The 27665-nt window shown below is 37.4% G+C and overlaps 2 protein-coding genes and 1 non-coding gene across 15 annotated transcripts in view; 1 reads left to right on the forward strand and 2 right to left on the reverse strand.

Annotated features, from left to right (window-relative positions):
- GPR160 (G protein-coupled receptor 160) overlaps nucleotides 1–17392 on the forward strand; it is a 31078-nt gene extending 13686 nt beyond the window's left edge. For 3 of the 5 annotated variants that reach the window (XM_019946094.3, XM_033855462.2, XM_019946096.3), the window contains exons 2-3: nucleotides 10849–10963; nucleotides 15972–17392. In XM_019946094.3, coding sequence (XP_019801653.1) covers nucleotides 16042–17058 — 1017 coding nt within the window. In that variant the 5' untranslated portion in view covers nucleotides 10849–10963; nucleotides 15972–16041 and the 3' untranslated portion in view covers nucleotides 17059–17392. Of the gene's footprint in view, nucleotides 1–8965; nucleotides 8984–10848; nucleotides 10964–11928; nucleotides 12137–15971 lie in introns of those variants that run through there. The other 2 variants (XM_073803893.1, XM_073803892.1) reach the window with 2 other exon arrangements.
- On the reverse strand, nucleotides 7439–7563 carry LOC117312265 (small nucleolar RNA SNORA40). The gene has a single exon (XR_004526523.1). It is a non-coding gene; the product is annotated as a small nucleolar RNA SNORA40 (small nucleolar RNA).
- Nucleotides 17225–27665, reverse strand: part of PHC3 (polyhomeotic homolog 3) — an 85656-nt gene continuing 75215 nt past the window's right edge. For 5 of the 9 annotated variants that reach the window (XM_073803889.1, XM_033855460.2, XM_019946086.3 and 2 more), the window contains one exon: nucleotides 18705–27593. In XM_073803889.1, coding sequence (XP_073659990.1) covers nucleotides 27439–27593 — 155 coding nt within the window. In that variant the 3' untranslated portion in view covers nucleotides 18705–27438. Of the gene's footprint in view, nucleotides 18389–18704; nucleotides 27594–27665 lie in introns of those variants that run through there. The other 4 variants (XR_004526316.2, XR_002178572.3, XR_004526315.2 and 1 more) reach the window with 4 other exon arrangements.

Here is a 27665-nt window from a genome sequence, read left to right on the forward strand (position 1 = left end):
AAGTGTCCAGTAATATTTCTCAAAAAAGAAATTCTCAAAAAAATCTGTATACTTGTTGCCTATGTCCCATTCTTCATTGACCTGAAAATCCTGGGGGACTAAGAAGTCTATGGTCCTTGGTCTAAACACTGGAGAAATCAATGACTTAAAAGGAATTTCAGATGATTTGGGGTGGAGCTATCACCCTCCCAGACTTCAGACTATACTACAAAGTTACAGTAATCAAAACAGCATGGTACTGGCACAAAAACAGACACATAGATTAGTGGAACAGAATAGAAAGCCCAGAAATAAACCCACACACCTATGGTCAATTAATCTATGACAAAGTAGGCAAGAATATACAATGGAGAAAAGACAGTCTCTTCAATAAGTGGTGCTGGGAAAACTGGACAGCTACATGTAAAACAATGAGATTAGAATATTTCCTCTCACCATATACAAAAGTAAACTTAAAATGGATTAAAGACCTAAATGTAAGACCTGAAACCGTAAAACTCCTAGAAGAGAACATTGGCAGAACATTCTTTGATATAAACTGTAGAAATACTTTTTTTGGACCTGTCTCCTAAGGCAAAGGGATAAAAGCAGAAATAAACAAATGGGGGCTAATTAAACCTAAAAACTTTTGCACAGCAAAGGAAACCATCCACAAAACAAAAAGACAACTTACTGAATGGGAGAAAGTATTTGCAAATGATATGGCTGACAAGGGGTTAATATCCAAAATAAAGAGCTCATACAACTCAATATCCAAAAACAAACAATCAAACCCAATCAAAAATGGGCAGAACACTTGAATAGAAATTTTTCCAAAGAAGACATACAGATGGCTCAACATCACTAATTTTTACAGAAATGCAAATCAAAACCACAATGAGATATCACCTCACACCTGGCAGAATGGCTATCGTCAAAAAGAACACAAATAACAAATGTTGGCAAGGGTGTGGAGAAAAGGGAACCCTTGTACACTTTTGGTGGGAATGTAAATTGGTGCCACCACTATGGAGAAAAGTATGGAGGTTCCTCAAAAAACTAAAAGTAGAACTACCATATGATCCAGCAGTTCCACTCCTGGGTTTATATCTGAAAAAAAACAAAACATGAATTCAAAAAGATACATGCAACCCAGTGTTCACAGCAGCACTATTTACAATAGCCAAGATATGGAAGCAACCCAAGTATCCATCAGCAGATGAACGGATAAAGAAGATATGGTCTATGTATACAATGGAATATTACTCAGCCATAAAAAAGAATGAAATTCTGCCATTTGTAGCAATGTGGATGGACCTAGTGAAATAAGGTGCTTAGTGAAATAAGTCAGAGAAAGACAAATACTATATGATATGATGTATATGTGGAATCTAAAAAATAAAACAAACAAATGTATACACCAAAACAGAAACATATTCACAGATTAAAAAAACAAACTAGTGGTTACCAGTAGGGAGAGGGAAGGAGGGAGGGGCAAGATAGGGGTATGGGAGTAAGAGACACAAACTACTATGTATAAAATAGATAAGCAACAAGGATATATTGATAGCACTGGGAATTATAGCCATTGTCTTGTAATAACTTTTAATGGAGAATAATCTAAAAATACTGAATCACTGTGCCATACACCTGAAACCAATATAATATTGTAAATCAACTATAATAAAAATAATGAAATTAATCAATATAAGGAGATGTGTATGTTATATTTTCTGAATCCTGAGAGAATGGAAAAAACAGGTGGGTGTTTATGGTAGTAGTGTTAAGCTGGCATAGGTCTGGGATGCTGTTGTCAATGACTTATAGGACAGCTTGACCCTGGTTGATTGGGGAGGCTATCCCAGGTTGTGTGAAGTTGAAAAAAGGATCTCCCTTAGGTGATTGGCCTGGTTCACTTTCTCAGCAATGACCGACAGACCCGTAGTTTTAGAAACTATGGACAACTGAACTTGAGCAGTGTCATCATCTCTCTGATTGTTGAGTCATCCCAGGAGCCATGTTCAGTAGCTTGGGACTGCCAGTGAGGTCTCATTGAGCAGGGGTTTCTGATTGGTACTTTCCAGATCACTGTATGCTTAAACCCCTTCCTTTGCTTGAGAGCAGGACTAAAGTTGATGATAATCATTGAGAACTAGGAAGCAGTCTCTAGTTCAAATGTCCTTTGAGGACTAAACCTCCATAAACATGTTTACTAAGCAGTTGTCCCATATGTATTTGGACATTTCTGGGGGTGGTGCAAACACTAGCTCCCAAACTAACATGTCCTCCTTTTGAAGAATTCCCAATCTGGTAACCCTTTAACTATTACTCTTGTGAATCCCTTTCCCCTATGTGTTGACTTCTTTAGGTATATTCCTATTTATTGCTATCTTTCTTAAAATTTGGTGGCAAAAGCAATTAATACAAGGTATGCAACTCCCTTCTCCTTAATTCTGAACACTGTACTTGTATTAATCTGTGTGTTCACACCAAAATGATGAAGAGATGAATATATATGTGTGGAATTTGCAATAAATAAGACACAGTCACACTGTGAGGGAGGGATATGTGAAAATATACATCACCAGAATATTAATTTATAAGCGAACCTAGGGCATTGGGTAAAAATTAATGATAGCTGTATGGAAAACCAAATCTCATCAATGTAACCTAATTTTTTCAAGAACATAGTAAGGATCTGGAGGAAACAGGGCACATATGTCTTGACTTTCTCATGCTGTTGATTTAATTATGAATAACATAATCAGCAACAACCCAGGGAAACATGGTTTAGCTTATATGATACCAGTCAGATGGTGGGAAGGTCAGAGACATCAAGGATGTGGTGCTGGTGCAGGATAGCGCTTACCAGTTAACCCTTCAGAGGTCAGTCTGGGACCCAGTCCCATTAAATAAACTTTATGACTACTGATGTATTGTGTATATATTTGTGTGCCAGAATACTGGAAACAGAAGTCAAAATAACCTGGATAAATTAGGTACTTAACAAACTGGACAATGTCAAATGAAGGCTAATTTTGTAAGCAGGAAGTTCAGATCGGAGAATGATTGGCTCTGTGCCTAGTCTGGCAGAACAAGCCCCTGGGCCGTGATGAATCGCAAGGTAGTTGAGCCATCAATGACTATAATACGAGTATGTGCACAGTACCACATCTCGTAAGTCAGTGCTCTGGCTAAGGATACTTTTAGGAGGCTGAGAAGTAGGCAAAACATACAGTGAAGGCTTACAGTGGATAAAAATTTTGAAAGAGAAGCAGAAACATAAATGCAGCAAGATGGGAGGGATATGAAAAAGAAGCAATTAGAAGTATTTTGTATTAAGTAGGATAGGCTAAAATGCTGTAAAAATAGGTAAAAAATACAGTGGCTCAAATTCAGTACAAGTTTATTGCTGTCATATAACAGTCCTGGGCGGATATTTCAGGGCATTGGGGATCCCTCCATACTCAGGGACCCGGCTGATGGTAGCCCGGCTGCCTTCACCATGTGTCCTGCAGAGTTGCTCTGGTTGCCCGTAGGAAGGCGGAATGAGCTTTGCCCAGAAAGGGCTACTATCATGTCTGCTCACATCCCATTGGCTAAAAGTCAGTCATGTGACCATACCTCACTGCAAGGGAGACTGGGAAATATAGGTCCCCTGTGGGCTTCAGGAAGAGAAGAGAGCACAGGTTTTGAAAACCACTAACTGTTTCTGCCATACCTCTAAGAAACAGCAGTTGACAACAGATTTCTCATTAACAATAACATTTAGAATACAAAAGAGTACATACCTTCAACTTAGAATTTAATACGTTAAACCATCATTCAAGAATGGTCAGCAAGGGCTTCCCTGGTGGCGCAGTGGTTGAGAGTCCGCCTGCCGATGCAGGGGGCATGGGTTCGTGCCCTGGTCTGGGAAGATCCCACATGCTGCAGAGCGGCTGGGCCCATGAGCCATGGCCGCTGAGCCTGCGCGTCCGGAGCCTGTGCTCCGCAACGGGAGAGGCCACAACAGTGAGAGGCCCGCGTACCGCAAAAATAAATAAATAAAAAATTTTAATTAAAAAAAAAAAAAGAATGGTCAGCAGTCCCTATGGAGGAGAATTTGGCAGTATATGGCTATGTAAAGATGGAGGCAGAGATAGGTGTTATGCTGTCACAAGCCACAATGCCAGGAGCCTCCAGAAGCTGGAAAAAGCAAGGAAGGATGCTCCTCTAGAGTCTTCAAAGGGAGCATGGCTCTGTTGAGACCTTGATTTCAGATTTCTGGGCTCCAAAACTGTGAGAAAATTAATTTCTTTTCTTTTGACTACCCGGTGGTAATTTGTTATGGCAGCCCTAGGGAACTAATACATCTACCTAGGACCACAACGATTTTCTCCTGTTTTCTTCTAAAAATTTCAGTTTCACTTTTACATTTAGCCTTATGATCCATTTTGAGTTTACTTTGTGTATGATGTGAGGTAAGGGTTAAGGTTAATTTTTCCCATATGGTTTCCAGCACCATTTTTAGAAAAGACTATCCTTTCCCCCATTAATTACCTTGTACTTTTGTTGAGAATCAATTGACCATAAATATGTGGGTCTACTTCTGGATTCTCTTCTGTTTGATTGATTTATAGGACTATCCTTATGCTAATACCCCCTCTTTATTTCTATACCTTTATAGCAAGTCTTAAAATCAGGTAGTGTAAGTTCACCAACTTTGTTGCTCTTAAAAATTATTTTGGCTCTGCTGGGTTCTTTACATTTCCATATAAATTGTACAGTCAGCTTGCCAATTTCAACAAAAAAAACTGGCTGAGTCTTAACAATCCATCATATATGTCTCCATGGATTTAGATCTTCTTTAATTTCTGTTTTATTAAATATTTTATTTATTTATTTGTAAGTGTAAAGGATTTTTTTTAAAATTAGGTCAATACATTCTGAAGGAATTTCACATGTTCTGATTCCTTCCACTGCCAGTCACTTAGTTCCTCCAAGGTTTGAGTCATAATCTTCAAGATAAGATAGCCCTTTCAAAAAGAACTTTTGCTCAGTCCACAGTTGTCATGTCAGTCAGTCCACAATTCTTCTAGGTCACCTTCTTTGATCTCCCATAGAATAGGGACACACTTTAAAAATTCCCCATCTGTAATCTTTGGGATCCAATTTCCTCAAGCAATTTACTTTAGGACCATGTTTAGGGTCAGAGGAGACGGCTCTGACTGGTTCTGAATTTTAGACACCCTCTAAACATGCATTAAGTTGAAATCAGATTACTCCTAAGCTATCACACCCTAGAACAGTACATATCATTGGGCTATGCCACTACCTTTTTTTTTTTTTAACATCTTTATTGGAGTATAATTGCTTTACAATGGTGTGTTAGTTTCTGCTGTATAACAAAGTGAATCAGCTATACATATACGTATATCCCCATTTCTCTTGCCTCTCCCTCCCACCCTCCCTATCCCACCCCTCTAGGTGGACACAAAGCACCGAGCTGATCTCCCTGTGCCATGTGGCTGCTTCCCACTAGCTATCTTACATTTAGTAGTGTATATATGTCCATGCCACTCTCACTTTGTCCCAGCTTACCCTTCTGCCTCTCCGTGTCCTCAAGTCCATTCTCTACATCAGCGTGTTTATTCCTGTCCTGCCCCTAGTTCTTCAGAACCTTTTTTTTTTTCTTTTTAGATTCCATATATATGTGTTAACATATGGTATTTGTTTTTCTCTTTCTGACTTACTTCACTCTGTATGACAGTCTCTGGGTCCATCTACCTCACTACAAATAACTCAATTTTGTTTCTCTTTATGGCTGAGTAATATTCCATTGTATATATGTGCCACATCTTCCTTATCCATTCATCTGTTGATGGACACTTAGGTTACTTCCATGTCCTGGCTATTGTAAATAGTGCTGCAATGAACACTGTGGTACATGACTCTTTCTGAATTATGGTTTTCTCAGGGTATATGCCTGGTAGTGGGATTGCTGGGTCGTATGGTAGTTCTATTTTTAGTTTTTTAAGGAACCTCCATACTGTTCTCCACAGTGGCTGTATCAATTTACATTCCCATCAACAGTATAGGAGGATTCCCTTTTCTCCACACCCTCTCCAGCATTTATTGTTTGTAGATTTTTTGACGATGGCCATTGTGACCGGTGTGAGGTGATACCTCACTGTAGTTTTGATTTGTATTTCTCTAATGATTAATGATATTGAGCATCCTTTCATGTGTTTGTTAGCAATCTGTATATCTTCTTTGGAGAAATGTCTATTTAGGTCTTCTGCCCAGTTTTGGATTGGGTTGTTTGCTTTTTTGATATTGAGCTGCATGAGCTGTTTGTGTATTTTGGAGATTAATCCTTTCTCAGTTGCTTCGTTTGCAAATATTTTCTCCCACTCTGAGGGTTGTCTTTTCATCTTGTTTATGGTTTCCTTTGCTGTGCAAAAGCTTTTAAGTTTCATTAGGTCCCATTTGTTTATTTTTGTTTTTATTTCCATTTCTCTAGGAGGTGGGTCAAAAAGGATCTTGCTGTGATTTATGTCATAGAGTGTTCTGCCTGTTTTCCTCTAAGAGCTTTATAGTGTATGGCCTTACATTTAGGTCTTTAATCCATTTTGAGTTTATTTTTGTGTATGGTGTTAGGGAGTTTTCCAATTTCATTCTTTTACATGTAGTTGTCCAGTTTTCCCAGCACCATTTATCGAAGAGGCTATCTTTTCTCCATTGTATATACTTGCCTCCTTTATCAAAGATAAGGTGACCATAGGTGCATGGGTTTATCTCTGGGCTTTCTATCCTGTTCCATTGATCTATATTTCTGTTTTTGTGCCAGTACCATACTGTCTTGATTACTGTAGCTTTGTAGTATAGTCTGAAGTCAGGGAGCCTGATTCCTCCAGGTTTGTTTTTCTTTCTTAAGATTGCTTTGGCTATTCAGGGTCTTTAGTGTTTCCATACAAATTGTGAAATTTTTTGTTCTAGTTCTGTGAAAAATGCCATCGGTAGTTTGATAGGGATTGCATTGAATCTGTAGATTCCTCTGGGTAGTATAGTCGTTTTCACAATGTTGATTCTTCCAATCCAAGAACATGGTATATCTCTCTGTCTGTTTGTATCATCTTTAATTTCTTTCATCAGTGTCTTATAGTTTTCTACATACAGGTCTTTTTTCTCCTTAGGTAGGTTTATTCCTAGGTATTTTATTCTTTTTGTTGCAATGGTAAATGGGAGTGTTTCCTTTATGCCAGTACCTTTTTAAAGTCCAGACACTGTGTTCTCAAGATACAAGCCTTAAAAAAGAAGCCATCTTTGTTTCATGTCAACATTAAAATTAGGGTACTAAATCAGTATAGCTGATAATTTCCCTTATATCTTATGCTTTTAAATTATCAATTTTATAGTCCTGGAAGCAACCTTTATGCTTGTAAATACCCCTATCACTTGAACCTGTTTTAAGTATCATGTTCCTTCTTCTGTATCAAAACTCATACTGAAGAATGAGCTCTGGGTTACAAAGGAGGATTTATTTTTGCATCTGTCTGTAAGTCTTTGTCCACGAATTACACAAAAGCAAACACAAGTGCCATTTCTGCAATGTTTAAAATATTCAGAATACTGTGCTTGCCTGTGCTTTGGCAAATTTATCCCTAAATGTTCCATAGTTTTGATGCTATGGCAAATGTTATTTCATTTTCCAATTATTTATCACTGGTATACAGAAATACAATTTTTAAAAAATTAACCCGCAACCTTGCTAAATTCACTTGTTACCTTTTGTAGCTCTTGTTTCAGACTTTCTAAGTACATGATCATGTCACCCATGATTAAAGACAGCTTTACTTCTTTCTTTACAGACTACAGGCCTTTTATTTCTTGTTAATGACTTACCGCACTGGCTAGGACCTCTAATAAAATGTTGAGGAGGGTTGTAGGCTGGACATCCTTGCATTGTTCCTGATTTTAGGAGGAAAAAGCCCACTCTTTCATCATTTGAGCTTAGATGTGGGTTTTTCATAGATGCTTTTTATCTGGTTGGGAAGTTCCCTTCTATTATTTGTTTTCATGAGAGTTTTTATCATGTTGGATTTTGTTAAATGCTTTTTCTACATCTGTTCAGATGATCATATAGTTTTTCTCCTTTATTCTGTTAACATGATGAAGTACATCGATTTTCTAATGTTAAACCAAGATTGCATAAACGGTGGGGTGTATTAGATTATATTATTATTTTCATATATTAATGAATTTAATTTTTTCGTTAAGGATTTTTGCCTCTATATTCTTAAGGGATGATGCTTTGTAATTTAGTTTTCTTGAAATGTCTTTGGTTTTGTTATAAGGGTAATTCTGGCCTTGTAAAATGAGTTGGAATGTGTTTCTCTCTTCTGTTCTCTTTAAGCTTGGTATTTCTTCCTTAAATGTTTGGCAGAATACATCAGTGAAGACATCTGAGCCTAGAATTTTCTTTGTGGGAAGGTTTTTAAGTACAAAGTCAATTTCTTCAATAGGGACCTTTTTGTTTGAGTTTTGGTAGTCCATGTCTTTCCAGAAATTTGTGGGTCATCACAGTTGTCTCATTTATTGGAATAAAATTATTCTTTTTAAAAAATATTTATTTTTGGCTGCATTGGGTCTTTGTTGCTGCGGGCGGGCTTTCTCTAGTTGGAGGGAGCAGGGGCTTCTCATTGCAGTGGCTTCTCTTGTTGCAGAGCATGGGCTGTAACAGGCGCACGGGCTTCAGTAGTTGTGGCATGGGGGCTCAGTAGTTGTGGCTCGCGGGCTCTAGAGCGCAGGCTCAGTAGTTGTGGTGCACGGGCTTAGTTGCTCCACGGCATGTGGGATCTTCCCAGACCAGGGCCCGAACCCATGTCCCCTGCATTGGCAGGCGGATTCTTAACCACTGCACCACCAGGGAAGTCCCAGAATAAAATTATTCTTAATAGTCCCCTATTATCTTTTTAATGTTTATAGGATCTGTGCTGAGGTCCTCTCTCTCCTAATTTTGGTAAGTTCTTTCTCAGTTTGGTTGGAGGTTTACAATTTTATTGGGTTTTAGAAAGAAGCAGCTTTTGGTTCATTGTGTTTTTTTGTTATTTTTGTTTGTTTTTAAAATTCCATTGTCTTCTGTTCTTTAGCTTACTTCCTTTAGCTTACTTTAGGGTTTAATTTACTCTTCTTTTTCTTTTTCTTTTTGGCCGCACCACGCAGCTTGTGGGATCTTAGTTCCCTGACAGGTATTGAACCCGGGCCCTCAGCAGTGAAAGCGTGGAGTCATAACCACTGGACTATGAGGGAATTCCCTTACTCTTCTTTTTCTTAAGGCAGAAATTCAGGTCACTGAATCAAGACCTTATTTTCCAATACAGGCAAATATAAGAATCTCAGAACGATACAGTCAAGAGCAATTAATGTAGTGGAAATTAAAACTGAATTTTGCTTTTGTTGGTTTTCTTATATTTGTTTTGCTGCTTTTCAAAGTTCTTTTTCTACTGTAGATTTATAAATTCTGATAATATAAATAATACATGCTAATTCTTAAAGAAATGTTAAGGGTACAGAGAATTATAAGGAATTTTATGCATCAGGATAGGCCGTAACATATAATCACAAAACCCTTCCAGCTTGATACAACAAACTTTATTTCTTGCTTACACTGTACATCCATTCTGAATCACCTGGGGCTTTGCTCCACTGCTCCACACAGTCACTCAAGGACCAGATTGACAGAGGTCCCACTGTCTTGAGCTGTACTGTCTGGAACACATCCTGTTTATTCCGTGTGGCAGGGGAAGAGAACACTGAAGGGGCTCTCATGGGATCCTTTGGGTGCCAGTAATCTGCACAGTCACTCTTATTCGGAAAGCTCTTTCATATACATAAATTGGATCCCTTTCTACATTTCCAGTTGTGAGTTGAGCCATAATTGTGTCTTACTGAAGAGCTTTGAAATGAAACCTGAGGTTGAACTTCAAGCTTCAACGCTTAGCAGTCACACATCCTAGGGAAATGAGCTTGTTAACCCCCGAGCATTTCCTCATGCAAAAAAATAATATCTACCCTTCATGATTGTTGTAAGGATTAGATAAAAGGCACATAAAATCCCTGGACAAGGCTCAATACATTATTTCTCCCAGAGGCTTTCTTCACTTGTGAGGCTCAGCAAATCCAGCTACAGTGCTAATCCCATTTTCTGTGTAATGGTTGACCAGAACGTTAACTGTGCTCGTCTTCCCATCCTATTGTTTAATGCAGATGGTTTTGCTAGGAAACTTTTCTATGATTGCACAACACAACTATTTGATTGTAATTATGCTATGAAGTTATATACCTCTTTTTTACTCTCAAACTCTCATGAATGTACAGTGGATTTTCCAAAAGCTACATGTGTGATATCACAGCTGATTTTATAGATGAGAATCCAGCTGTCTGCCGTTGAGCCAGATACTACAGTAATTTGTGAAATGTGAAACAGTGCCACTCTGCTCACTCCATTTTTTTGTTTGGGAAAACAGAGTAATTTTTCACTTTAAAAAATGTTACTCACGTTAACATGCACCAAGTGTCAAAAGGTCCTGAAATGAAAGTTTGAGAGCTGCTAGTTTAGACTCTGAACCTGTGGGTGAAAACTGCAATGTAGGCAGTATTTCTATAAACGGATACCATGTTATCTGCACCCATATCTCAGGGTCTTTGGTGACTTTTAATCTAAGTATCCCTTTCCTTCCTTTTGCTGGAAAAAAGAAGTTACTTGCCGTAATCCTACAAATAGTTACAGTTTCTCTAAGCAGAGATCTGGAGGCAGTTACAGTGAATTCCAGTTATTTAGGTGGCTATTAATGACGGTTATTTTATTTTCTATCTTTCACACAGAGCTTATTCACATGGCATTTTGGTATGCCAGGAACCAGAAGTGAGATACTTAAAGGCAGTAAAACTGAAGTAAAATAGGAAGATCAGCTAAGAAAGACCTACTGGAGAAAGCAAAGTAAGTGTGGTGTGTTGTTAAGAATTAATTGGGTTATAAGTGGAAAAGCAGAGACTGGGTCAGTGAAAAGAAGTCGTGGTTTGTTTCCCTCAGGCCCTACTAATACTTCTAAACTGGCCAGATCACACAGCAAGCCCAAAGATGCCCTGAAAAGGACTTGCACATTAACTTCTTGAATCGTATATGAAGCATGACTTGATTCATAAGTAGTTTAAAACATCATGCAGGAAAAGGATCATATCTTCATAAATCTTTGCATCCCAGTAGGTTAATGTGAACATTTTTCAAGGGAAAATTGGAGGACGGGTAGCCCATCAAAGGCTTTTTGTCTTCTACAGGGAGGTTTTTTTAAAGAACAAAATAGTGGAATTTTGAATACTTTCAGTGGTTTATGGAGTAAGTAGGGTTTAACATTTTCATCTAAGAAAGTTTTCCTTGGTTTCCATGATTATGGTGTTCAGGAACCATTGTAAAACGACCAAAACCTCATTTTCCAACATACATTTTTCCATACAGTCCCTCTGACTGCTTTTTATTGCCTCAAGTTGCATATCTTCCCTAGGCCTTCTCTCTGAAGTTTCTTCCAGCTTTATGTTTCTCTTGCATATTCCATTTCAGATTTGTTGTCTTCTTTCTCCCATCTTCTTCTGAAGAGGTTCTTGGTTAGTGCCTCGGTGGCTGTGGCTGACCCGCTGCCCCCGACTCGCTTCCTTGGCCCCTGGGAGACACTCAGGGTTGCTTCCCTCCTGCAGGGACAGGCCTGCTGTCCTGGCCTTCCAATCAGCTCCCCTGGGAGAGTCAGTGGTGAAATGGAAACTGAGGAAACATCCCTTGGATGTTGCTTACTTAAGTACGATTCCTTAGCTTTAATTTTGGATAGGACTGTAAAGGGTACAGTCATTTTATACTGATAATCCTTTCTTTTATCCTAAACATGCTTTTTTTGTTTTGTTTTGTTTTTCCAGTACGGGGGCCTCTCACTGATGTGGCCTCTCCCGTTGCGGAGCGCAGGCTCCGGACGCGCAGGCTCAGCGGCCATGGCTCACGGGCCCAGCCGCTCCGTGGCATGTGGGATCTTCCCGGACCGGGGCACGAACCCGTGTCCCCTGCATCGACAGGCGGACTCTCAACCACTGCGCCACCGAGGAAGCCCTAAACATGCTTTTTTAATAAGTGGGTCTTTATAAATATGAACCCACATCGTTTCCCTTCCCCACCCCCATTCTGAACCAACATTTGCTATTTAAAACTAAGCCTGTTTTTTTCCTTGGCACAAGGATTTCATATGGTCTTAACCATTCCACCCAGGTTTCCTTATCCAAGGCCAGTAGTGTTTGTCAAGGTGGCAGCCATGATTCTGTGCCCCTGTATATCAAATCTGGAATGGAACTTTTTCTGAGAGGGAAAAGTTAAACTATATAGTATATTTGAGTATAGGGAAAAAATTGAGCGTACAAAAGAACTTGTTTCATTTGTTCTTTTATAACCTATAGTTATGAAAATAGGTATTGGATGCTTTTTTATAACTCTTTACATATACATGTGTGTGTAAATAGATACATTATTTGTGTGTCTTAATAACTTAGCTAATGACAAGGTACATTGATGGCCATGAGAATATGTTAAAGAAAAAAATATTTATGATCCTTGTTAAAGAACAATGAGGCAGACTTTATTCAAGATGACTGCAATAGGTGTGGGGACCACAATAATGAGATTTTGCAGTTGGGGTTGGGGGGGTATAGAGACTGGACTCAACTCCAAGTACAACAAGGAAAAGGGGGAATTTATACCCAAGGAGGAAGGTGGGGGTCAGGTCAGTGAATGGACTGTTACCAAGGAAACATCAGGGGTTAAGAGGGGATTCTGGTGAAACTGACCTACCAGAATTCTTGCTGAAGGCAGGTCAAGGTGATTAGACATCAGCTAAACTAAAGGATGATGGGGATGAGGAACCTGGTCAGATATTAAGAGAGATCAGATATTGAGAGTGAGAGATCCTGCCTAAACCGACTTAGCAATATTCTTGCTAAAACTGGACAATGAAAAGACAAATACAGAAGCTCAAAAGTTGGCCTAGTTGAAGAGAGTTGAATTCTCTTCTCAACTAGGAGAGACTCTTTGTCAACTTAGGGTTCATTCTGTCAACAGAACTGGTGGCCCTCTCCCTCTCTTTTCTTTACCCTCAGACAGTATCCTCACTACTTCCTTGAAATTAATCATCAGTTACCTGTAGGCAAATTGTTTTTTTTACTTTTCAGACTTGATACTCCCTTACTTTTTTTTCTGTAAAGTTTGAGAAAATCAGAAAAACCTATAATACTACCATATTAATAACCTGATATGTATCTTTTCAGTCTCTTTCTATACATGTATAATATCTGTAAAAAATTAGATGACATGTTGCTGCATAATTTTTTATCCTGCATTTCACTTAAGTAAACATACTGTGGAAATTTATCATGGTATTTTTTTTTTTAACATATAACAAAACCACAAGGCATAACAACATTTAATAAGTATAGAAAAGGTAGAGTGAAAACTAAGTCTTCCTATCCCGAGAAACTTTTTTTTTTTTTTTTAAATTTATTTATTTATTTTTGGCTGTGTTGGGTCTTCGTTTCTGTGCGAGGGCTTTCTCTAGTTGTGGCAAGCGGGGGCCACTCGTCATCGCGGTGCACGGGCCTCTCACTGTTGCGGCCTCTCTTGTTGCGGAGCACAGGCTCCAGACGCGCAGGCTCAGTAGTTGTGGCTCACAGGCCCAGTTGCTCCGCGGCATGTGGGATCCTCCCAGACCAGGGCTCGAACCCGTATCCCCTGCATTGGCAGGCAGATTCTCAACCACTGTGCCACCAGGGAAGCCCCCGAGAAACATTTTTAATGGCTGCATAATAGTACATCGTAAGGATGTATCACTTGATTTTTACTTTAATTTTTTAAATTTTTGGCTGTGTTGGGTCTTTGTTGTTGTGTGCGGGCTCCTCACTGTGGTGGCTTCTCGTTGTGGAGCATCAGCTTCAGTAGTTGTGGCACATGGGCTCAGTAGTTGTGGCTCACGGGCTCTAGAGCGCAGGCTCAGTAGCTGTGGCCCACGGGTTTAGTTGCTCCGCGGCATGTGGGATCTTCCCGGACCAGGGCTCAAACCCGTGTCTCCTGCATTGGCAGGCGGATTCTTAACCACTGCGCCACCAGGGAAGCCCCACGGATGTATCACTTTTTTTTTTTTTTTTTTTTTTTTTTGGCGGTACGCGGGCCTCTCTCTGTTGCGGCCTCTCCCGTTGCGGAGCACAGGCTCCGGACGCGCAGGCTCAGCGGCCATGGCTCACGGGCCCAGCCGCTCCGCGGCATGTGGGATCTTCCCAGACCGGGGCACGAACCCGTGTCCCCTGCATCGGCAGGCGGACTCTCAACCACTGCACCACCAGGGAAGCCCAGGATGTATCACTTTTAATGCATCCCTAATTGTTGACATTCATGGGTAGGTTTTTTGTTATTATTTGGGTTTTGTTTTGCTGTTATAAACACTGGTTGAACAGTCCTGCAGAAACAACTTAGGGTTAACTGTGTTTTGTTTTGTTTTTTAAGGCTAAATTTGTGTGGGTTTTTCTTTTTTTTAAGGCTAAATTTCTTGAATTTCCTTCCTTTTCTTCCATCCTTTCCTGCTTTCTTTCTCTTTGGACTTTCCCTTTCATCATCTTTTTCCTGCTTTGAATGCATTTATCACTCAAGCTCAGCTCCTGTTCGTTTGCCCTTACCTAGCAATTCTTAACGTTCTCAGGTATCCCTACTGCCTCCCTGTATTCTTTCATCTCTCCAGATGCTACACCCGATGAATCTTTTTCCTCAACCAATATTTTCATGATTTTCAGCTGAACCGTCTGTTTTATATCTTTGAGCTTCAGAGATTTATTTGAATGATGATCCTGCAGCTAAAAAGATCTGAAACCAGATATACTAAAGGGGCCTCATAAGCATTATCTAAATTTCACGGACAGAAAGACAAAAACGGGTAATGTCTGGTGTCAGAGTGGGACTGAGTCAACAGCTATCAGTGGATTGTTCTGAGTATTCCTATCAGGCTGCTATTTGAAGCCTATGTGTATATATATATATATATATTATATTATAGATATTATATATAATATATATTATCTATAATATATATATTATAATCTATAATATATTATATATATATATATTTTTGTATTTTCTTGGAATGTATTTTATTTCTAGAAGTCAAACTTGCTAAATGTTTTTTTCCCAAAGGAGAAAATTCAAACCATCAATGTGATATCTTATTCACAACATAGTTAATAGTAGAATGATCTCATGATTATGTCATGACTTAATGCAGGAACCTTCCAGATTTTTGGAAAGAAGGACCTCAGTTTTTATTTCCAAGGAACTATTCTCTTTCTAGGAGAGTAAGGGAGTGAAAATCAGGTATCCTAGATCCTCTTTCTAGTGCTACACAGAGTTTCTATGCCTTTTTTCTGAATTATTCCCAGCTCTTCAGTTATAAAATTGGATGACATAAAACATGGCTTGTTTTTACAGTAGATGTATTTCTAAGAGTGTTTCAGTCATTTTTTTAAATTAATTTTTATTGGAGTATAGTTGCTTTATAATGTTGTGTTAGTTTCTGCTGTACAGCAAAGTGAATCAGCTATATGAAGCCTATATTTTGGCTCTGGTAGATAAAAGTGTTTTTCTACCTTTTTTCAACAAGTTATTAAAACCTGTGCTTCTGTAGAAGTTAGTAATTTATATAAAACAGTTTGGTTATAGATCTGAGAGCTCTGGACCATCTGGGTCTCAAAGAATGACGAGAGTATACACATTAATTATTCTTGATCATATTCTGTATTCTAAGTATAAGAAATATGTTTATTTGGGGAAATGATTGGATTAAAATAGATTTTTGAGATGAGGTGCTTGCTTTGTAAAGTTTTAAAACAGTGATAGCATCAAGATAACATCAAGGTTTTCTTTTCACTTTTCTTTGCAGGGATGGAAAATAAAGTGAAGCACTGTTTTATTGTAGCAGCAGGCCTTTGAAATTGAACTGAAAAAAAAAAATGACTGCTCTTACTTCAGAGAACTGCTCTTTTCAGTACCAGCTACATCAAACAAATCAGCCCCTAGATGGTAACTGTCTGTTATTCTTGATTACACTTGGGAAAATATTATTAAATATCCTCACACTAGGAATGAGAAGAAAAAACACCCATCAAAATTTTATGGAATATTTTTGCATTTCACTAGCATTTACTGATCTTCTACTTTTGGTGAATATTTCCATTATATCCTATTTCAGGGATTTTGTACTTTTAGGCATTAGGTTTACTAAATACCACATCTGCCTGTTTACTCAAATTATTTCTTTTACTTACGGCTTTTTGCATTATCCAGTTTTTCTGACAGCTTGTATAGATTATTACCTGAATTTCTGTAAAGCCACCAAGCTTCCATTTAAGTGTCAAAAAGTATTTTATTTCTTTGCAGTTATTTTAATTTGGATTTCAGTCCTTACTTATGTTTTGGGAGATCCAGCTATCTACCAAAGCCTGAAGGTACAGAATGTTTATTCTTATCAGTGTCCTTTCTACATCAGCATTCAGAGTTACTGGCTGTCATTTTCCATGGTGATGATTTTATTTATGGCTTTTATAACCTCTTGGTCAGAAGTTATTACCTTGGTACAGGCTGTTAGGATAACTTCCTATATGAATGAGACTGTCCTATATTTTCCCTTTTCATTCCACTGTAGTTATACTGTGAGCTCTAAAAAAACACTCTTGCCCAAGTTGATTATCTGTTTTCTTGGTACCTGGTTACCATTTGTACTACTTCAAATAATTATCCTTTTACTTAAAGTACAGATTCCAGCGTACATCGAGATGAACATTCCGTGGTTGTACTTTGTCAATAGTTTTCTCATTGCTACAGTTTTTTGGTTTAATTGTCACAAACTTAATTTTAGAAACATGGCATTACCTGTGGATCCATTTGTCAACTGGAAATGCTGCTTCATTCCACTTACAATTCATAATCTTGAGCAGATTGAAAAGCCTATATCAGTAATAATTTGTTGACATGTTGCCATGTTAAAACTAAAACTAACAGCTACAAGAATTATAATTTTACAAATGGGAAAGAGTGATGACTTGGGACATATAAAGAATGAACTGAACTGAAAGCTCTCCCCCACATCCCAAACTTTCATACCTTTTCAGAATATGTCTTTTTGGGATTGTGATATTATTGTTTTTTTTTTTTAACAAAATACTTCCAATAAGAAATATTTATACCTGTTGACCATACTGATATTTGTGTTACCCAGAAAACTACTGGATACAAACTGTTAGGTAAATCTGCGATTCACTGCCAACTTTTCAAATTTAAATAAACATTTTTATTACACTTAGAGCAAGAATATCAAGATTGTTTTCTTTAAATAATTTGGTGTAAATATTCTTTAACATAAGGGGAAAGATTAGTGCAATTTAAATTTAGCTAATTTTAGGACTTCCCTGGTGGCGCAGTGGTTAAGAATCCGCCTGCCAATGCAGGGGACACGGGTTCGAGCCCTGGTCCGGCAAGATCCTACATGCCGCGGAGCAACTAAGCCAGTGCGCCACAACTACCGAGCCTGCGCTCAAGAGCCCGCGAGCCACAACTACCGAAGCCTGCGCACCCTAGAGCCCGTGGGCTGCAACTACTGCACCCTGTGCACTCTAGGGCCTGCGTGCCTCAACTACTGAGCCCATGTGAGGCAGCTACTTAAGCCCGCGCGCCTAGAGCCCGTGCTCCACAGCAAGAGAAGCCAGCGCGATGAGAAGCCCGCGCACCGCAATGAAGAGTAGCCCCCGCTTGCCGCTGCTAGAGAGAAAGGCCACGTGCAGCAATGAAGACCCAGCGCAGCCAATAAATAAATAAATTCTTTTTAAAAAATAAAGTGGTTAAAATGGTAAATGAAAAAAAAAAATAAATTCATTTAACTTAAAAAAATATATCTCTGTTCTTAGTGCAAATATTCCTAAAAGAAAAGTTTTGGTTGCTCACCTTACAGAACTGAGAGTGGTGACTAGGTCTCTTCCCTGACATAACAGATCCATCTTCAGTTGTAACTTATCATCTGTCATATATTTGCATGACAACCCGTAATCACATGGGCGACGTACCATGGTGTGAAGGTAGGGTTTCTCACCCTCAGCACTACTGACGTTTTCTGTTGGATAACCCTTCGTTGGGGGAGCTGTGCTGTGTGCTGCAGCACGTTTGGCAGCATCTCTGCCTTCTATCCACTAGGTGCCAGTAGAACCTCCTTTCCCAGTCACTACAATCACAACGTCTCCGGAGACTGCCGTACTCCCTTCAGTGGGCAAAACTGTTCCCGGTTGAGAACTACTGGAGTGAAGCAATCTAAACGGCAGAAAAACCTGAAATCACTCTGTGAGTTAAGCTACACAGATACCGTCTAATTTCTCAATGTACAAACCTACTCTAATTCTCTGTGTTACTTTCCTTCTGAATGTAGTGGCTTTCTAATTGGCCATATGTGGAACTGAGATACTTAAGAATATATTTTACTTAATAACTAAAGACTTACCCTCTCTGCAGATTTTAAACCTGGATAATGTATAACTATTTCAAGCCCCACTAAGCTGTTTGTTTACTTAGAAGATGCCCTGTGCCTCACAAGCTTAAAGGAAAAAAAGAAATTATTCAGTTGACCAGCCAAATGGAAGAGGCTTTTATTTGTAAAGAAATGAACTTACAACTGGTCTACAATATATTATTGTAATTAATATAAACAATATAAATAAATGATCCTGTAGGCCCACTAACCTTCCATCCAGACCCACATGAAGCAATGTTACAACAATATTCTATGTGAAAATGTGCAGGTAACAAAGGTGCAATTACAAGCAAGTTTAAGCAGCAGAGTATAAGGTGCTTTAATTTAACAGTTAATGTTGCCATCAACAAACATCTGAAATGTTCAATTTTACTTCACTGAATACAGACACAACAAATATGAAAATCTAAAATTCATACACATGCTACTGTTAATATGAAAGTGCTTTCTCTTTTTTAAAAAAATACACCAAATGGACAATCTTTTTACATAGATCATGGTGTGCTCTCATAATGCAAAATTAACTTCATTGTCAGGTTATACATTTTAAAACTGCAGCTATAGACACCAATCTAGGACCGCTAATGCTAAGAGTGCTAAAACTATTTCATTCCCTGCAAGGAGGACTCTAGTACAATATCCAACATAAAGAATACATCTATATATAATCTTAACATTTGTTTTTTGTAAAGATAAAAAAATGTTTTCTTTCCCCTTGGTGATTCTTTGTTCATCCTGGTTGGGTCAGTGTTTGAGGTTTTAATAATATGAAAGTCCTATTTAATTAGAACAATGGGAGGAAGCAAAAGGAGGAATTAAAAAATCAGTTAACATGTGCATAAGGCATCAAAAATAAAAATTTTTTAAAGTTTATCACAATTTGCCTTTGTTAAGTCAACAGCAAAAAATGTTTTCAACAAGCAAGCAGACAAAAAGCACTAATTCAACAAAGAGGCTTGAAATGCCTGACACCAGTGTCGGTATCCATCCTGCACGCTGCTGTCTACAACTCCAACCTACACCACAAGCTCACCCCTTACTTTGAGGAGTTTTTTGGAGCTTACTTTGACTTTTTTTTTTCCTATGGAAAAAACAGAAAGACCAAGCTTTTGAATGAGGTGATTGGGAATCTAGTTAAATGTCTTAGAAATTAGATGTCCAAAATTATACCATCTTTGCACACTCCCACTGATTTTTTAAAAATTTAGAATACACATACAAAAAGTATTTATGTAATAGATATTTTAACAGCAAAAATATTTGAAAAATTACGTAAGTTAAAATATTTTAAAAGTTTTAACCAGTACCATGGAAAAATTTTTTTAAACCCAGACTATCTGGTCACTTGGATGTTAGTGTTCCTGTTTACAAACACTTTATTATAGATTCTAGTCTAACACGTATTTGGACATTTTCCTGCTTTAAAAAGCTGTGACTATGATACATAAAAGATCTTTTTAATATATTTTCATTTTGTATCTTTATGGAGAAGGTTAGTATCAAGTGATATTAATATGTAAAGTTGTGTCAACAGGAAATCACAATGTAATTCACAGAATCCTCGGGTGGTAAGGGACCTTCTTCCCAGTTAATCAATTCTCCCATTCTATATTTACTCCCCAAATACTTGTAAATTCAAGCTCCAAGCACAAAACTGTTTTACTGCTTACCGGTTCTGCATTTTAAAGGAAACCCTTTTACTATGCAATATATGAGTGCTTTCTAAAAAGTAGATATTTGTGATAACAGTAAAATTTTAGGTAATCTTTCTTGCTTTAAAAAGACAAACACAAAATAAAAACCAAACCTGTTCAGCAAGCTCTTCTGAGATTTTTCAGTTTTCAAAAGTTACTGCACTGTCAATACTGGGTGTAGTTCAAAATGTATAGTAAATCAGCACCAGCTTCTTTGTATTGTTCTGTCACACACCCTGCATATAGCAACACCTCTGGAATAGATTCAAGTGTCAAAATAATTCTGAGAAATATGGGCTGTCACAACAGTTTCAAAATATAAATCCTAATATTAGGTACCTTTAATTCTGTAACCTAATCAGATATATGGATTAGTATGCAAAATGTTTTATAGGAATTATGATGTGATTCACTCAGCTCCCTTAGATATCACCTAGCCTAATCCTTTACCCAATGCATAAAAATTCCCTCTCAGTTCCAACTTTACATTCAGTACATTAAGTAATAATAATTACATCCATGTTTGTTCAAGCCACGATCAAAAATGGGGGGAAGAGAGGATTTTGTTTACTTATTACTAGTTCCTTAAGTATACCACACACTGCACAGTAAATGTTCAAATGGTTTGCTAAATGAATGGATAAATGAATGAATGACAATGTTCTGATGTATTCATGTGTTCAGTGGTTTAGCAAGAGGTGTTTAGAAAAACATCCTCATTTGCTCATCTGTGTGAATTTTCTACCTTAATCCTTAGGAGAACAAAGACTGTGGGTGACCCAGGAGACGGATGCTTAATAAATAATTATCTTTTAGCAAAGGCTCTTAAGTGTGAAATGAACCATTAAGAAAGGAAATTAAGAGAATTAAGATAAAAGAGAATTAAGTAGGAGCAACTTTAAAAAATACCCCATTATGTGGCCTAGAATCGTAGTTTTATATAGCTTAAAGATGATTTTAAACAAAATCAACATTTTGAGTAGTACAGGCTCCATGCTGTATACTCAGAAGAGGAAACAGGTTAAAAGCTAAGTAATGGCCTAAGGTGTCACACAGCTAATTCACCAACTAGAAGTAAAACCCCAGTCTCCCAGCCAGTGTTTTATCTTCATTTATCATGTTAATTTAATGATTCTGTGCATCTCTTATTTACTATTGAAGTAATTATTTAGTACTACCTAAAACAAAACTATGGCTTTAACATAAGCATTCTAAAAGATTTTAAGCAATGGATACATCTGGTTTGCTTGAGGCAAGACTAAAAAAGTTCCTTTTTCTAAAATATGTTGATGTTCATTTCACTACCATTCCCCACCGCTCTTATAAACCCCAAATTTTTCACCTCCATCAATTAAAGCTCCACAAAATCAAGGATTTAACACTGATAATAGTCCCTAAAGTATAACTTTCAAGTCAATAAGACGGCTACTATCCATCCTTAAGATTACTGGAGTGAATTTAAATAGGTGGTCTAAAAGGACTTTCTTTTTTTACTCTTACATTTAAAACTATACCATGTTAGCATAATAGTGCTTTAAATTTATATAGATTTTTTTCCAAATTAAAATTCATTTATTACTTCTTTTAAACAATACATTTTAAGACCTTTACACACAGGTTTTCTTTTTCTATGGATTCATACTGACGCCACCAATATCACTGAGAGCAACTGTACTTTTCAAAGGCAGTAGAAAAAAATACTTTTTAAATGTACCTCTTCTCTAATGTCGGAGGTTGAAATCGTCACCTTTAAGTAAAATTAAATGTTCACAAGCTATACAAAGGGAAAAAAATGAAACATTTGTGGAAAACATTTCCCAAAGCTCCCATGAACATGGCACTTCAGAGGTGTGTGTTCATGTGGTAGAGCAGAATGGGAGAGTTTTCATTAGAGAAGCTGAGCTTCGGATCTGAGAAGGAGGGCAGGTCTCCCTTCTCATGTACGTGTACTAAAGTGAAAGTTCAGGAAAAGCCAGACGTTTTGCTCTGGAATATGATGGTAAAAATTATATTTGTGTTAGTGCTTTACAACTTCCAAAAAAACACCTTTACCATAGTATTACTTTAAAGTAGATTAAATAAGCTCTGAAAAATAATATGTAAAACTTTATAATTTTTAAAAATTTAGGAAACTTTTTCCAAAGAAGATAATATAATTTTCAACTTTTTATTGAAGAAATGGCTTATATTAGTGCTATGAGGGAAACTATATAATGATACATTTTATGAACTTCTAACAAAAGAGGAATATCTTCCCAAAGAATTTTTTTAAGATGTACAGCTTATAATAGGTTGAAATTAAATTTTAATAAGATTGCATATTTACTTTCCCTAATATTGTATTTGTGCTTATTTAATTGAATCACAATTGTTAAGATGAAATCAAATGCTCTAAACAGATTCAGAAAATACCAATATTGATGAATGTAGATTAAACAGTTCATTTCATGATCCACACTATTGTGCATCAAAGAAATAGAGGTAGGCTTGTGTTTACTGAAATCCACGCTAATAAACAGAACCCTACAGCTCTTAGTCATCCAACTCTTAGACTGAGACACAACCTAACAAAACACTATCTTAAAAACCTTAAAAATGCCTTTGTAACAATCCACAAGGTTGATTCAACTGCAGTATCTGACAATGGATACTCTCTCCTCTATATAATTCTGATAACTCAATTATAACAATTAACCTTTGAGTTCTTGACAAATATTCTCCAACTATAATAACTGTCACCTTTTTCAGAAGTCAAAAATCACCAATTTATGTATCATTGGAACTATTAATATGCTCCTAAGGGCAGAATCTCTTGATAAAGAGAGTAAAAGAATGAGTTTGATTACAGGTAAATCTTGACATAAAAAAAACCTATACTGTTTATTGCTATAACTGGGACCCAACCATTACAATTTATTATTTTGAACTACTGATGGCCATATCTATACTACACAACCTCACTCAGTTAACCATATTATCCTCTTGGGTCTGGAATGCTTTTCCCCCCGTTTGTCTCCTCCTCCACTTCCCTGTCCTTTCCCCTAGAAAACCTTCCCCAAGGCCCCGTTATAGTTACATGTCCTGCAAAGGAAACAGACTGAGCAAACATTGTACATAAATGGCCAGTTTCCACTGCCCAGAGGGTTTACGAAGACATGACTGTTAGGTATTAGAAATTCCTGCCCCAGTTACCTCCCTAAAATTAACCCTACTACAAAGTCCTCTGTAGGGATTTTCAGGCAAAGGTCTCTCTAAGAAGAAAGTTTTCACACTGTTTCCTTGGGGCTTGAGGAGGTAAGGGGAGTGAGGCTCTTTCATCCTATTAGGCAGTAATGCTCAATGCCCATTGCCCAGAGGCAGCATGAGTTCCTGCCATTCACTAAGGGTGAGGATCTTCAAACCACAAAATATAACCAGGCTGTTCTGGTGGAAAATATATCTTTAACAGTGTGTCCAGCCAGGGATTTCTTCCACTCCATATGGCTATGAGGATAGCATCATTCCCATATATGTGCAATAGTTTACTCTTTCCAAGACTGTTTACACACATGCAAACATAGCCTAAGACTATACTCAATCTATATATTGCCTCCTTACCATACTTGTGCTATGGTGGTACCAAAACCCTGCAAATGCAAATAATGGGACTTCATAACATTTAATTGAACAAGCCAGTGATATGGGGCACTCGGACAGATTTCAATCCAAGACTGGTATTTGAATAAATGTCTGACTATAATATTACACTGGATATGGGAAGATAAACTGTGTCAAAAATTAAAATAAAGTCGGCTACCTACAAAAAATAATTTCTATTTGGAACTAGGTAAAACATGACTATTAACTTCTAAAGTGCAGAAGTTTGTTCAGCACTGAAGTGGGATAAACAAAGTGCCAGGTCTCTTGTCTGCTTCTCCACCATTCTCAAGCTCCTTCACTAATATTTCCTTCCTTCTATTCCACATTCTCTATTCTGAGGGGACGGCCCTTAAACTGGGACTTTAAAAAATGTATGTTTAGAGGATGTGCCAGCAAATTAAAAGTACCATCATGGAAAAATTACCAGCCACTTAAAAAGTGACAGCTTGTGGGACAGCACTCTTATACTGATTATATATCAAAGCTGCCCAGCTGTGTCAGACACATGCCTACACAAGGCTTGATGAAAATGCACATCATGTAAGAAACAACTTTTATAAACCAGCTCTCTGTGTACTTTCTTAGGAACACATGGCTTAAAGCAAATAAAATTTCAAACTTGTAGGGATTTTCTTCCTCAATGGGAAAAGTGCATCAGTATAAAGAAGTCAGAAAATGCAAACTTAGGTAGCAAAAGTAGGAAGAACTTCCCATGTACCCTTTCTGTTGTCATTCCTTCTCCTCAATCAAAATCCTAAAACAACCAGTAATATGAAGGAAAACGAAAATGACAGCACTCTCCCCACCTATTTCATACTAAAACTGTGCTTTAAGCTCAGGAGAGAAGTGGACACCCAGTGTTATCGTCTATATCCATTATACATAACGAAATTTTGAAATTCAGATAGTTAAATCACCCAGAAAGAAACAGCTGCATCAATGGGAAAACTACTAGTTAAAAGCCAATGAGCCATTTCTAAATAAAATAACTTGAAAAAAGCAAGTATATCTTCTGGGTATGTTTTGGGTAGGGACAACAGAAGATCTGGTCTGTTCTTAAGATTATTATAAGATTTAGGATTATAAGGTGCTCTCCAATGGAAACCCCTCTTGTAAGCTTTCTCGGATACTTAACACAGTGCTACGCACAGGGGCTTTCAGTAAGTACATAATGACTGATATCAGAAGAGGGACCACAGTTCCAAGTTAATACCTTAAAGGCTATATATAGATAATATAGTTATGGGAGGTAATCATTATTGCCAGGGGAGTCTATCCCCAAAGAATCAATTCTGTATGAATTGTTTGTGGATCATCTGTGACAAAGTTTTAATTCCAGGGCAGACTTTCCATTGTGCCCTTCAGCCCTCATACAGTGGACCATCTCCTACTAATGCTTAACCTATACTTGTGTTCTGAAATTACAAGATGAGGGGAAAAGTCAAAGCATATGACAACTCTGTCATAATGATTAACTGCTAATAAATGAAAATTAACTGTAGAGTACCTACCTTTCCTTGATACTGTAATCCAATAATTAAAAATGTGATATACAGAAATATGTGACATAGACTACAAGCTATTGTAGGTCTGGAACATGAGCCTTACACTATATTACATATTCTAATCCTACACATAACTATCAGTAAATGTCTTTTCTTTAAAACATTACTACACAAAAGAATCCCACAAAGCATACATTCAAACAAGAGGCATCTAAAGGTTAAAAAAATTACCCGCTGTATTTTTGTATAAAAATAATCAACATTCTCTAATGTACACAAAGCCAAAAGATAAATATCTGTGATGTCTTTAATGACATCTTTAGTCTTCTACTAGCGTAACACAATCTTTTTTAAAAGATCAGTGACAATGACTGAAACCCATGGACTCTTCCTCACTTACTGAACTTCTGCCAAATATCTGTGTATGTTCCTTCAATTATTAAAACATTTCCATTGTATGGTAAAGATAAGATTAAAAAAAGATTAAAACATTTTTGATGTCCAGGACTATAAAGTTCACAGGCCTGCCACAATTTTTAGTGCCATAATTCTAACAGAACACTAACTGTTCAATGGAAGGTTTTGCTTTAAAATCTTTTTTCCCTAAAACGTGTACATACAAAATTAGATCCAATTATCCAAGAGAGATCAGTTGGATAAGTGCTTTGCAGGAAGCATACAAAGATTTAGTCAAGGAAAAAGGAATGTGCATTCTAGCTAGATCCAGCTTGTTCAACACTAGAAAAATCCAAAGACCAACCACATAGCCACTACAAAGTATCGCCCTGCCAGCAAAGGCTGTGCACTGGTTCATAAGGCATAATCATATTATGCCTTCATCAGTGCAGAGAGATATGAAAGAGAATTGTTATTATGACTCAATACTGAGAGGCAAAATTCTAAGTATGCTAGTTCTCATTTTACAGGCAGATTTCCCCCCTTTTTCTAGAATGCATAAAACTGGGAAAAATACTCTAGCAGAACATTAATGCTATCTGAAATACTTCCGTTGTACAATGTATTCCTTATTACATCCCTTTTAAAATTTTTTTTCTCAAAATATCCCTCTGGGTGAAAAAGAGCAACATTTATCCCTCCTATGTTACGGTTTCTCAACCTTGGCACTACTGACATTTTGGACCAGATAACTCTTTGTTGTAGAGGGCTGTCCTGTGCATTGTAGGATATTTAGCGACATCCCTGTCCACGCTTCAGATACCAACAGCAACCCCCTGCCCAACCCCTAAGCTATGACAACCAAAATGTCCCTTGACATTTTCAAATGTCCCCTGGGGAACAAAACTGACCTCTGTTGAGAACCACTGCTCTAAAAGAACAAAAACTAAGAGGAAAACTAACTTCCTCAGTCACACCAAATTCTTGGTCAAGTTTGGAAAAGAAACCAAATCTTCTAACTTCCAGATCAGTATTATTCATGCTAGAATGCAATCCTTTTTATAGACAAAGCAATTGTCTAAAAGACATGTTTTTTAAAACATACAGTGATATCTCACTGCATACAATTCCAGTCACTGGACTCCAAAATTATTCCTAAATCACTCCTAAATTATATCTCTCACGACAACCCATAGAAAAATTATAGGGTAGAAAAATGTATAAGAAAACCGAATCAAAAGAGGAGAAATGTAAATCATTAAATTACTTTCAAAAGGATTTTTTATATTAATGATAAACATCACCTTTAAAAAAATTATCTAGTAAAACACTTTGAAAAATATCATGGCCCTCTATAACAAGTCTTTCAATGTTGTGTGTAACCTGTAAAATTAATTCACCAATGTTAGCTAATTATGAAAATGTATCAATATAATGAATTATTTTATCTGTAGAAGAAATGTCAGCCTTAATGCAGAGATCCCAATGTGCTTGGCTATCCATCACAGTAAGTGATAATATTGTAGGCCAATTTGAGCCTTTACCTTACAAGTTTGTTTAAGAATAAAACTGCTGTTATCTCAGAGCCTCATGATCCCGTTAAGATTCCTTCAGAGAGTTGATGCGTGCACAGATCTTTAGGGCCGGGCCTAGCTTGATATTCATTGCACTCATAAGATGGTCTTCTTTTAGCAAGAGAAGAGCCTGTCCATCAATCTCCTGTGCTCTGAACTCATCTGCAATATCCTGGCAGCCTAGAATTTGATCAGAGGAAGGATGTTAGAATTAATACACAACAATCAGAGGTTACTCCTAACAGTCACAAT

The sequence above is a fragment of the Tursiops truncatus genome, chromosome 4, assembly GCF_011762595.2.
Source record: "Tursiops truncatus isolate mTurTru1 chromosome 4, mTurTru1.mat.Y, whole genome shotgun sequence".
In the NCBI taxonomy this organism is placed as follows: Eukaryota; Metazoa; Chordata; class Mammalia; order Artiodactyla; family Delphinidae; genus Tursiops; species Tursiops truncatus.